Here is an 11,290-nt window from a genome sequence, read left to right as displayed (position 1 = left end):
AACCTGTCTTTGTTGTATCGATAGTCTTATATCAGACTTGTATATGAACGGAGAGGGACTTTTGATTATTAAAAGTTTCCTAGAGTAAAAAAAAAATTACGAGTTTTCTCTTCAGCCATGACATTATAATTATACTATCATAATAATTATAAGATGAAACGCGAAATGCGTGTCGATATATTATATAGTATATATTGCATATATTACGGAATTATTTATTTTATCTTATATTTTTCACTATAGGATAAATATTATAACAATAATATTTTATTGATTTGTAATTTATTGTCAATGCCTTCGGGTGAAAAAGAAGAAGAAACTGAAAAAAATAATATCAACTTTTAATAATTTTTAAATTAAAATATACGAAAGACGTGAAAAATACGGAAAGCGCTTTTTTAATAGATTAAAAGGAACATATTATATTATAAATGCAAAAACGCGTAAAATCAACAACTTTATGATATAATACTCGAACATAACACAAATTGACACAAGCTAACGGAATACATATTTATTCTCTCATCATTGTGAAAAGATCTTCACCCTTCCAACCACGTCAAATTGTTTTCCAGTCGCCTTGAGATGGCATCTTGTGCCGCCTAATCAATATACGGGGTGTACCAGAAAACACGTATATGTCAAAAACAGCGAAATTTTGCTCTGGAAACAATCCGTAATCATTCTTTCCGCAAATTTTAACCTTCTCCGTTCATTTATCCTGATTCTTTGATCCTCGATACTACGTGTTCTGCCACTTAAATAAAAAAAAAAGGCTAAACTAAAAAAAAACGAATCAATCCAATTTAATATAGATTTCTATTCACGATCGAAATCAAGCTTCGAATCCGAATACGCGTATTAATATCGATTATCCAAAATTTCATCGCGAGAGAATCTCTCGCAGATAAAGACATTCGGAGATGCGAGACGGCGCGCTTGCTTTCCGAACACCGGGTAGACGCGAGCACGCGAATGGGAGACCGGCCAGCCAATCGGCAAGCGACAGCACTTCGCGGGCCGCGTCTCTTTAACCGCTGGCCGTGAAAGAGCCACGTCTGCGATCGACGAAACGGACTGTCTGATAGAGACTGAGTTTACTTACGACCCGCACAAGATCACAAGCTCGTTGCCGCGAAGATGCTGTTAAAGTGTCTCACTATTTTGCCGCTGCTACTCTTCGGCGTCTACGCCGACGAGAAGGATGTCCTGGAGCTCACCGACGAGACCTTCGAGAGCGAGCTCGAGCGCCACGAGAACACACTCGTCATGTTTTACGCACCATGGTGAGAACATTTCTCTCTCGTCAGGCTTGTCTTCTCCTCTAATCGCGCGATTTTACACTTTTCTATCTGTCAATAGTTGCTTGAAATTCTGCATATAAAATAAAATGAATATTGATAGAAAGATAGAGAGAAAAAATTTTGTAAAAAATTGCTAAAAATGCAAGTAGAAAGCACAGTCTTTAATCGCCGGATGCCTGGAAAGTTCTTTATCTATCGTAATGGAATTTACTTGTATTTTATGTTAACGTGCTGGCGAAAAAGAGAGAGAGAGCGAAGGAGTTAGGTTTTTTATCTATTAGGGCGAAGAGAGATATCTTTTTAGAGCCGAAAATCGCGCCGAGCTGTCGACGTCATCGAATGCCGGCATATGATATTTTTCAGTAGATTTGATGACGTTTCAGATTATCAAATCTGCATTCCAATTTTCTCGAGCAATTTAAAATTTGCCAAATGCGACTTTTAATCTCCTTTCGATATCTGATAAAAAAAGTTGCAGCATATAACCTGCTTTTTTAATCTCTTTTTTTCTTCTCTTCTTTTTTTCTAATTTATTTAATTTTTCTTTCCTGCTTTTTTTCCTCTCTAATGAGTACATAATTATTTTGATAGATTCATTTATAAAAAGCAAAATCTAGAAGGAACATGCTTATATTATCTGAATTTGTTTTGATTTAAATGCAGGTAGCATAAAAAATATAGCTTAAAAAAGTATTTATTTATTTATTTTGTTTAGAAAACTGTAGTCCTTATATTTATTTAAATCTCGGATTTATATAAGATAATCATGGCAACAAATATCTATAGTTGTATAAATTTGTTTTCATAAAAGTCCAAATCAATAAGCTAATTAATGGTTTTATGCCTCTTTAATTCATCATTATGTAATTATAAAGAGACAATTGATAGAATATTTATTTTGTTATCAGGTGCGGGCATTGTAAACGCTTGAAGCCAGACTTTGCCAAAGCAGCAGAGTTGCTCATAGGCAACGAGCCACAGATCACTCTCGCTAAGGTGGATTGTACAGAAGGCGGAAAGGGAACTTGCAACAAGTTTTCTGTCAGTGGTTATCCAACTCTCAAGATTTTTGAACGTAACGAGGTCAGGTCTGATTATAATGGTCCCAGAGAAGCATCCGGTATTGTTAAGTACATGAAGGTAATATTTTATGATATTTTCATTACATTTCTCAGATCCAGTAGCACAATTTCTCTATGTGTCATGGCTATATTTGTTTCAGTCTCAAGTGGGACCAGCATCTACAGAATTGACTAGTGAAAAGGCCCACAAGACGTTCCTAGAGGCTGACGAAGTCAGTGTGATAGGTTACTTCGAAAAGGATGATTCTCCATTGGCCGCAGTATTCCATACTGTTGCCAAGAAGCTCAGAGAAAAAGTCAGATTCGCTCACACATCGACAAAAGAGGTTTTGGACAAAGTGTCCCACAAGTATGTGTGATTATAAAAGATATAAAAGAGTATAAAATTTCTCTATGTGCCTGTTTGTGTACAAAGAGAATAACTTGTTTCAAATATACATTAACTAGAATATTTTGTGTTTCAGAAACACTATTGTTCTATATCGACCAAAGATACTCCACAACAAGTTCGAAGATAAAAGTATAATATACGAGGGTGGCGACTCTATTAGTGATGTAAACGACTTTGTCACCAAGAACTAGTGAGTATCGTCTTTTTATCAAAGTTTCATGATCTTGAACTCACCTTGTAATACCAACTTTGTTACAGCTATGGTATCGCTGGCGTACGCACTCGCGACAACGCACAGGATTTCAAAAATCCTCTAGTGGTTGCCTATTACAACGTGGATTACGTGAAGAACGGCAAAGGCACAAACTATTGGCGCAACCGAATCATCAAAGTCGCCAAGGACTTCCCCGAATACTCCTTCGCCATAGCTTCCAAGGATGACTTCCAGCACGAGTTGAACGACTTTGGCATCGACTACGCGAAAGGCGATAAGCCGGTTGTTCTAGCGCGAGATGCCAAAAACCAAAAATTCGTTCTTCAGGACGAGTTCTCAGTGGAGACGTTCGAAGTGTTCCTGAAGGATCTGCAGGCCGGCGCTCTGGAGCCGTATCTCAAATCCGAACCGATCCCGGAGAGCAATACGGGCAACGTAAAAGTCGCGGTGGCCAAAAACTTCGATGATGTAGTCACCAACAACGGTAAAGATACGCTGATTGAATTTTACGCGCCCTGGTGTGGCCACTGCAAGAAATTGGCGCCAATATTTGACGAGTTGGGCGAAAAGCTGGCGGACGAGGATGTCGAGATTGTCAAGTTTGACGCGACGGCAAACGACGTGCCAGCTCCGTACGAGGTACGTGGTTTTCCTACCCTCTTCTGGGTGCCCAAAGATGACAAGGACAGCCCGGTCAAATATGAAGGCGGTCGCCTGCTCGACGATTTCGTCAACTACATTGCCAAACATGCCACTGATGAGCTCAAGGGCTACGATCGTAAGGGCAATGAGCGCAAGTCTAGAACTGACGAGCTATAAGACATTATAGAAAAAGACGATCGCGAAGTTCGTTTCAGAATGCAATCGGATCGACGATCCGCGAGTTTTCCTCATATAATACACGAGTACAGTTAAGAACGCGCAAATGTGCATAAACATAGAAAAGAATAACGCTGTGAGTGCAGATATAATGCGTTCCCGCATTACGCATTTTGCAATAAGTGATAGATGAAGAATGTTCGTCAAATAGGGAGTGTTTCTAGTATTTAGAATTGTTTAGCATGTATTAATTCTACACATTTGTCACGTATTTGTAACGATTATATAATGACGTGATGCGGCGTACAGAATTAATTTTAAACTATTTCCATAATAATGTACTTCACGACTGAAGAATTATACAGATATAAATATAGATATGTATCCGCGTATAATTCTTTATATATAAGATACTGTCTATTCAAACATTCTTCATCTTTCATTTATTACAAAATATATATATATGAAATAACACACACACATACACTCCATTCCAATCTAGCGTGTTTCGATTATACACTAAGAGATAATGCAGCGATTTCTGTTTATACGAGAGTCAAAATAAATTGTTTTGTACAAAACTTTTGAGAGATTTCTTTGTGTGTGTGTGTGTGTGTGTGTGTGTGTGTGTGTGTGTGTGTGTGTGTGTGTGTGTGTGTGTGTGTGTGTGTGTGTGTGTGTGTGTGTGTGTGTGTGTGTGTGTGTGTGTGTGTGTGTGTGTGTGTGTGTGTGTGTGTGTGTGTGTGTGTGTGTGTGTGTGTGTGTGTGTGTGTGTGTGTGTGTGTGTGTGTGTGTGTGTGTGTGTGTGTGTGTGTGTGTGTGTGTGTGTGTGTGTGTGTGTGTGTGTGTGTGTGTGTGTGTGTGTGTGTGTGTGTGTGTGTGTGTGTGTGTGTGTGTGTGTGTGTGTGTGTGTGTGTGTGTGTGTGTGTGTGTGTGTGTGTGTGTGTGTGTGTGTGTGTGTGTGTGTGTGTGTGTGTGTGTGTGTGTGTGTGTGTGTGTGTGTGTGTGTGTGTGTGTGTGTGTGTGTGTGTGTGTGTGTGTGTGTGTGTGTGTGTGTGTGTGTGTGTGTGTGTGTGTGTGTGTGTGTGTGTGTGTGTGTGTGTGTGTGTGTGTGTGTGTGTGTGTGTGTGTGTGTGTGTGTGTGTGTGTGTGTGTGTGTGTGTGTGTGTGTGTGTGTGTGTGTGTGTGTGTGTGTGTGTGTGTGTGTGTGTGTGTGTGTGTGTGTGTGTGTGTGTGTGTGTGTGTGTGTGTGTGTGTGTGTGTGTGTGTGTGTGTGTGTGTGTGTGTGTGTGTGTGTGTGTGTGTGTGTGTGTGTGTGTGTGTGTGTGTGTGTGTGTGTGTGTGTGTGTGTGTGTGTGTGTGTGTGTGTGTGTGTGTGTGTGTGTGTGTGTGTGTGTGTGTGTGTGTGTGTGTGTGTGTGTGTGTGTGTGTGTGTGTGTGTGTGTGTGTGTGTGTGTGTGTGTGTGTGTGTGTGTGTGTGTGTGTGTGTGTGTGTGTGTGTGTGTGTGTGTGTGTGTGTGTGTGTGTGTGTGTGTGTGTGTGTGTGTGTGTGTGTGTGTGTGTGTGTGTGTGTGTGTGTGTGTGTGTGTGTGTGTGTGTGTGTGTGTGTGTGTGTGTGTGTGTGTGTGTGTGTGTGTGTGTGTGTGTGTGTGTGTGTGTGTGTGTGTGTGTGTGTGTGTGTGTGTGTGTGTGTGTGTGTGTGTGTGTGTGTGTGTGTGTGTGTGTGTGTGTGTGTGTGTGTGTGTGTGTGTGTGTGTGTGTGTGTGTGTGTGTGTGTGTGTGTGTGTGTGTGTGTGTGTGTGTGTGTGTGTGTGTGTGTGTGTGTGTGTGTGTGTGTGTGTGTGTGTGTGTGTGTGTGTGTGTGTGTGTGTGTGTGTGTGTGTGTGTGTGTGTGTGTGTGTGTGTGTGTGTGTGTGTGTGTGTGTGTGTGTGTGTGTGTGTGTGTGTGTGTGTGTGTGTGTGTGTGTGTGTGTGTGTGTGTGTGTGTGTGTGTGTGTGTGTGTGTGTGTGTGTGTGTGTGTGTGTGTGTGTGTGTGTGTGTGTGTGTGTGTGTGTGTGTGTGTGTGTGTGTGTGTGTGTGTGTGTGTGTGTGTGTGTGTGTGTGTGTGTGTGTGTGTGTGTGTGTGTGTGTGTGTGTGTGTGTGTGTGTGTGTGTGTGTGTGTGTGTGTGTGTGTGTGTGTGTGTGTGTGTGTGTGTGTGTGTGTGTGTGTGTGTGTGTGTGTGTGTGTGTGTGTGTGTGTGTGTGTGTGTGTGTGTGTGTGTGTGTGTGTGTGTGTGTGTGTGTGTGTGTGTGTGTGTGTGTGTGTGTGTGTGTGTGTGTGTGTGTGTGTGTGTGTGTGTGTGTGTGTGTGTGTGTGTGTGTGTGTGTGTGTGTGTGTGTGTGTGTGTGTGTGTGTGTGTGTGTGTGTGTGTGTGTGTGTGTGTGTGTGTGTGTGTGTGTGTGTGTGTGTGTGTGTGTGTGTGTGTGTGTGTGTGTGTGTGTGTGTGTGTGTGTGTGTGTGTGTGTGTGTGTGTGTGTGTGTGTGTGTGTGTGTGTGTGTGTGTGTGTGTGTGTGTGTGTGTGTGTGTGTGTGTGTGTGTGTGTGTGTGTGTGTGTGTGTGTGTGTGTGTGTGTGTGTGTGTGTGTGTGTGTGTGTGTGTGTGTGTGTGTGTGTGTGTGTGTGTGTGTGTGTGTGTGTGTGTGTGTGTGTGTGTGTGTGTGTGTGTGTGTGTGTGTGTGTGTGTGTGTGTGTGTGTGTGTGTGTGTGTGTGTGTGTGTGTGTGTGTGTGTGTGTGTGTGTGTGTGTGTGTGTGTGTGTGTGTGTGTGTGTGTGTGTGTGTGTGTGTGTGTGTGTGTGTGTGTGTGTGTGTGTGTGTGTGTGTGTGTGTGTGTGTGTGTGTGTGTGTGTGTGTGTGTGTGTGTGTGTGTGTGTGTGTGTGTGTGTGTGTGTGTGTGTGTGTGTGTGTGTGTGTGTGTGTGTGTGTGTGTGTGTGTGTGTGTGTGTGTGTGTGTGTGTGTGTGTGTGTGTGTGTGTGTGTGTGTGTGTGTGTGTGTGTGTGTGTGTGTGTGTGTGTGTGTGTGTGTGTGTGTGTGTGTGTGTGTGTGTGTGTGTGTGTGTGTGTGTGTGTGTGTGTGTGTGTGTGTGTGTGTGTGTGTGTGTGTGTGTGTGTGTGTGTGTGTGTGTGTGTGTGTGTGTGTGTGTGTGTGTGTGTGTGTGTGTGTGTGTGTGTGTGTGTGTGTGTGTGTGTGTGTGTGTGTGTGTGTGTGTGTGTGTGTGTGTGTGTGTGTGTGTGTGTGTGTGTGTGTGTGTGTGTGTGTGTGTGTGTGTGTGTGTGTGTGTGTGTGTGTGTGTGTGTGTGTGTGTGTGTGTGTGTGTGTGTGTGTGTGTGTGTGTGTGTGTGTGTGTGTGTGTGTGTGTGTGTGTGTGTGTGTGTGTGTGTGTGTGTGTGTGTGTGTGTGTGTGTGTGTGTGTGTGTGTGTGTGTGTGTGTGTGTGTGTGTGTGTGTGTGTGTGTGTGTGTGTGTGTGTGTGTGTGTGTGTGTGTGTGTGTGTGTGTGTGTGTGTGTGTGTGTGTGTGTGTGTGTGTGTGTGTGTGTGTGTGTGTGTGTGTGTGTGTGTGTGTGTGTGTGTGTGTGTGTGTGTGTGTGTGTGTGTGTGTGTGTGTGTGTGTGTGTGTGTGTGTGTGTGTGTGTGTGTGTGTGTGTGTGTGTGTGTGTGTGTGTGTGTGTGTGTGTGTGTGTGTGTGTGTGTGTGTGTGTGTGTGTGTGTGTGTGTGTGTGTGTGTGTGTGTGTGTGTGTGTGTGTGTGTGTGTGTGTGTGTGTGTGTGTGTGTGTGTGTGTGTGTGTGTGTGTGTGTGTGTGTGTGTGTGTGTGTGTGTGTGTGTGTGTGTGTGTGTGTGTGTGTGTGTGTGTGTGTGTGTGTGTGTGTGTGTGTGTGTGTGTGTGTGTGTGTGTGTGTGTGTGTGTGTGTGTGTGTGTGTGTGTGTGTGTGTGTGTGTGTGTGTGTGTGTGTGTGTGTGTGTGTGTGTGTGTGTGTGTGTGTGTGTGTGTGTGTGTGTGTGTGTGTGTGTGTGTGTGTGTGTGTGTGTGTGTGTGTGTGTGTGTGTGTGTGTGTGTGTGTGTGTGTGTGTGTGTGTGTGTGTGTGTGTGTGTGTGTGTGTGTGTGTGTGTGTGTGTGTGTGTGTGTGTGTGTGTGTGTGTGTGTGTGTGTGTGTGTGTGTGTGTGTGTGTGTGTGTGTGTGTGTGTGTGTGTGTGTGTGTGTGTGTGTGTGTGTGTGTGTGTGTGTGTGTGTGTGTGTGTGTGTGTGTGTGTGTGTGTGTGTGTGTGTGTGTGTGTGTGTGTGTGTGTGTGTGTGTGTGTGTGTGTGTGTGTGTGTGTGTGTGTGTGTGTGTGTGTGTGTGTGTGTGTGTGTGTGTGTGTGTGTGTGTGTGTGTGTGTGTGTGTGTGTGTGTGTGTGTGTGTGTGTGTGTGTGTGTGTGTGTGTGTGTGTGTGTGTGTGTGTGTGTGTGTGTGTGTGTGTGTGTGTGTGTGTGTGTGTGTGTGTGTGTGTGTGTGTGTGTGTGTGTGTGTGTGTGTGTGTGTGTGTGTGTGTGTGTGTGTGTGTGTGTGTGTGTGTGTGTGTGTGTGTGTGTGTGTGTGTGTGTGTGTGTGTGTGTGTGTGTGTGTGTGTGTGTGTGTGTGTGTGTGTGTGTGTGTGTGTGTGTGTGTGTGTGTGTGTGTGTGTGTGTGTGTGTGTGTGTGTGTGTGTGTGTGTGTGTGTGTGTGTGTGTGTGTGTGTGTGTGTGTGTGTGTGTGTGTGTGTGTGTGTGTGTGTGTGTGTGTGTGTGTGTGTGTGTGTGTGTGTGTGTGTGTGTGTGTGTGTGTGTGTGTGTGTGTGTGTGTGTGTGTGTGTGTGTGTGTGTGTGTGTGTGTGTGTGTGTGTGTGTGTGTGTGTGTGTGTGTGTGTGTGTGTGTGTGTGTGTGTGTGTGTGTGTGTGTGTGTGTGTGTGTGTGTGTGTGTGTGTGTGTGTGTGTGTGTGTGTGTGTGTGTGTGTGTGTGTGTGTGTGTGTGTGTGTGTGTGTGTGTGTGTGTGTGTGTGTGTGTGTGTGTGTGTGTGTGTGTGTGTGTGTGTGTGTGTGTGTGTGTGTGTGTGTGTGTGTGTGTGTGTGTGTGTGTGTGTGTGTGTGTGTGTGTGTGTGTGTGTGTGTGTGTGTGTGTGTGTGTGTGTGTGTGTGTGTGTGTGTGTGTGTGTGTGTGTGTGTGTGTGTGTGTGTGTGTGTGTGTGTGTGTGTGTGTGTGTGTGTGTGTGTGTGTGTGTGTGTGTGTGTGTGTGTGTGTGTGTGTGTGTGTGTGTGTGTGTGTGTGTGTGTGTGTGTGTGTGTGTGTGTGTGTGTGTGTGTGTGTGTGTGTGTGTGTGTGTGTGTGTGTGTGTGTGTGTGTGTGTGTGTGTGTGTGTGTGTGTGTGTGTGTGTGTGTGTGTGTGTGTGTGTGTGTGTGTGTGTGTGTGTGTGTGTGTGTGTGTGTGTGTGTGTGTGTGTGTGTGTGTGTGTGTGTGTGTGTGTGTGTGTGTGTGTGTGTGTGTGTGTGTGTGTGTGTGTGTGTGTGTGTGTGTGTGTGTGTGTGTGTGTGTGTGTGTGTGTGTGTGTGTGTGTGTGTGTGTGTGTGTGTGTGTGTGTGTGTGTGTGTGTGTGTGTGTGTGTGTGTGTGTGTGTGTGTGTGTGTGTGTGTGTGTGTGTGTGTGTGTGTGTGTGTGTGTGTGTGTGTGTGTGTGTGTGTGTGTGTGTGTGTGTGTGTGTGTGTGTGTGTGTGTGTGTGTGTGTGTGTGTGTGTGTGTGTGTGTGTGTGTGTGTGTGTGTGTGTGTGTGTGTGTGTGTGTGTGTGTGTGTGTGTGTGTGTGTGTGTGTGTGTGTGTGTGTGTGTGTGTGTGTGTGTGTGTGTGTGTGTGTGTGTGTGTGTGTGTGTGTGTGTGTGTGTGTGTGTGTGTGTGTGTGTGTGTGTGTGTGTGTGTGTGTGTGTGTGTGTGTGTGTGTGTGTGTGTGTGTGTGTGTGTGTGTGTGTGTGTGTGTGTGTGTGTGTGTGTGTGTGTGTGTGTGTGTGTGTGTGTGTGTGTGTGTGTGTGTGTGTGTGTGTGTGTGTGTGTGTGTGTGTGTGTGTGTGTGTGTGTGTGTGTGTGTGTGTGTGTGTGTGTGTGTGTGTGTGTGTGTGTGTGTGTGTGTGTGTGTGTGTGTGTGTGTGTGTGTGTGTGTGTGTGTGTGTGTGTGTGTGTGTGTGTGTGTGTGTGTGTGTGTGTGTGTGTGTGTGTGTGTGTGTGTGTGTGTGTGTGTGTGTGTGTGTGTGTGTGTGTGTGTGTGTGTGTGTGTGTGTGTGTGTGTGTGTGTGTGTGTGTGTGTGTGTGTGTGTGTGTGTGTGTGTGTGTGTGTGTGTGTGTGTGTGTGTGTGTGTGTGTGTGTGTGTGTGTGTGTGTGTGTGTGTGTGTGTGTGTGTGTGTGTGTGTGTGTGTGTGTGTGTGTGTGTGTGTGTGTGTGTGTGTGTGTGTGTGTGTGTGTGTGTGTGTGTGTGTGTGTGTGTGTGTGTGTGTGTGTGTGTGTGTGTGTGTGTGTGTGTGTGTGTGTGTGTGTGTGTGTGTGTGTGTGTGTGTGTGTGTGTGTGTGTGTGTGTGTGTGTGTGTGTGTGTGTGTGTGTGTGTGTGTGTGTGTGTGTGTGTGTGTGTGTGTGTGTGTGTGTGTGTGTGTGTGTGTGTGTGTGTGTGTGTGTGTGTGTGTGTGTGTGTGTGTGTGTGTGTGTGTGTGTGTGTGTGTGTGTGTGTGTGTGTGTGTGTGTGTGTGTGTGTGTGTGTGTGTGTGTGTGTGTGTGTGTGTGTGTGTGTGTGTGTGTGTGTGTGTGTGTGTGTGTGTGTGTGTGTGTGTGTGTGTGTGTGTGTGTGTGTGTGTGTGTGTGTGTGTGTGTGTGTGTGTGTGTGTGTGTGTGTGTGTGTGTGTGTGTGTGTGTGTGTGTGTGTGTGTGTGTGTGTGTGTGTGTGTGTGTGTGTGTGTGTGTGTGTGTGTGTGTGTGTGTGTGTGTGTGTGTGTGTGTGTGTGTGTGTGTGTGTGTGTGTGTGTGTGTGTGTGTGTGTGTGTGTGTGTGTGTGTGTGTGTGTGTGTGTGTGTGTGTGTGTGTGTGTGTGTGTGTGTGTGTGTGTGTGTGTGTGTGTGTGTGTGTGTGTGTGTGTGTGTGTGTGTGTGTGTGTGTGTGTGTGTGTGTGTGTGTGTGTGTGTGTGTGTGTGTGTGTGTGTGTGTGTGTGTGTGTGTGTGTGTGTGTGTGTGTGTGTGTGTGTGTGTGTGTGTGTGTGTGTGTGTGTGTGTGTGTGTGTGTGTGTGTGTGTGTGTGTGTGTGTGTGTGTGTGTGTGTGTGTGTGTGTGTGTGTGTGTGTGTGTGTGTGTGTGTGTGTGTGTGTGTGTGTGTGTGTGTGTGTGTGTGTGTGTGTGTGTGTGTGTGTGTGTGTGTGTGTGTGTGTGTGTGTGTGTGTGTGTGTGTGTGTG

At 45.2% G+C, this 11,290-nt stretch overlaps 1 protein-coding gene across 1 annotated transcript; it reads left to right on the top strand.

Annotated features, from left to right (window-relative positions):
• The first annotated feature begins 998 nt into the window (after positions 1-998).
• Positions 999-4,391, top strand: LOC115242670 (protein disulfide-isomerase A3-like). Its single transcript, XM_029819140.1, has 5 exons — positions 999-1,286; positions 2,213-2,444; positions 2,527-2,735; positions 2,851-2,967; positions 3,036-4,391. The coding sequence occupies exons 1-5, from the start codon at positions 1,141-1,143 to the stop codon at positions 3,808-3,810; spliced, it is 1,479 nt and encodes a 492-aa protein (XP_029675000.1). The 5' UTR covers positions 999-1,140; the 3' UTR covers positions 3,811-4,391.
• The last annotated feature ends 6,899 nt before the right edge of the window (positions 4,392-11,290 follow it).

The sequence above is a fragment of the Formica exsecta genome, unplaced genomic scaffold (assembly GCF_003651465.1).
Source record: "Formica exsecta isolate Colony F162 unplaced genomic scaffold, ASM365146v1 scaffold614, whole genome shotgun sequence".
Classification (NCBI taxonomy): Eukaryota; Metazoa; Arthropoda; class Insecta; order Hymenoptera; family Formicidae; genus Formica; species Formica exsecta.
This window is presented reverse-complemented; position numbering and strand designations above follow the sequence as displayed.

Excerpts from the sequence above, each read along its gene's own strand:
- LOC115242670 (XM_029819140.1), top strand. The coding sequence starts at position 1,141 with ATGCTGTTAAAGTGTCTCACTATTTTGCCGCTGCTACTCTTCGGCGTC. Across the intron at positions 2,445-2,526 it reads GTATTGTTAAGTACATGAAG|TCTCAAGTGGGACCAGCATC; the intron begins GTAATATTTTAT and ends TATTTGTTTCAG. Across the intron at positions 2,736-2,850 it reads TTGGACAAAGTGTCCCACAA|AAACACTATTGTTCTATATC; the intron begins GTATGTGTGATT and ends TTTGTGTTTCAG.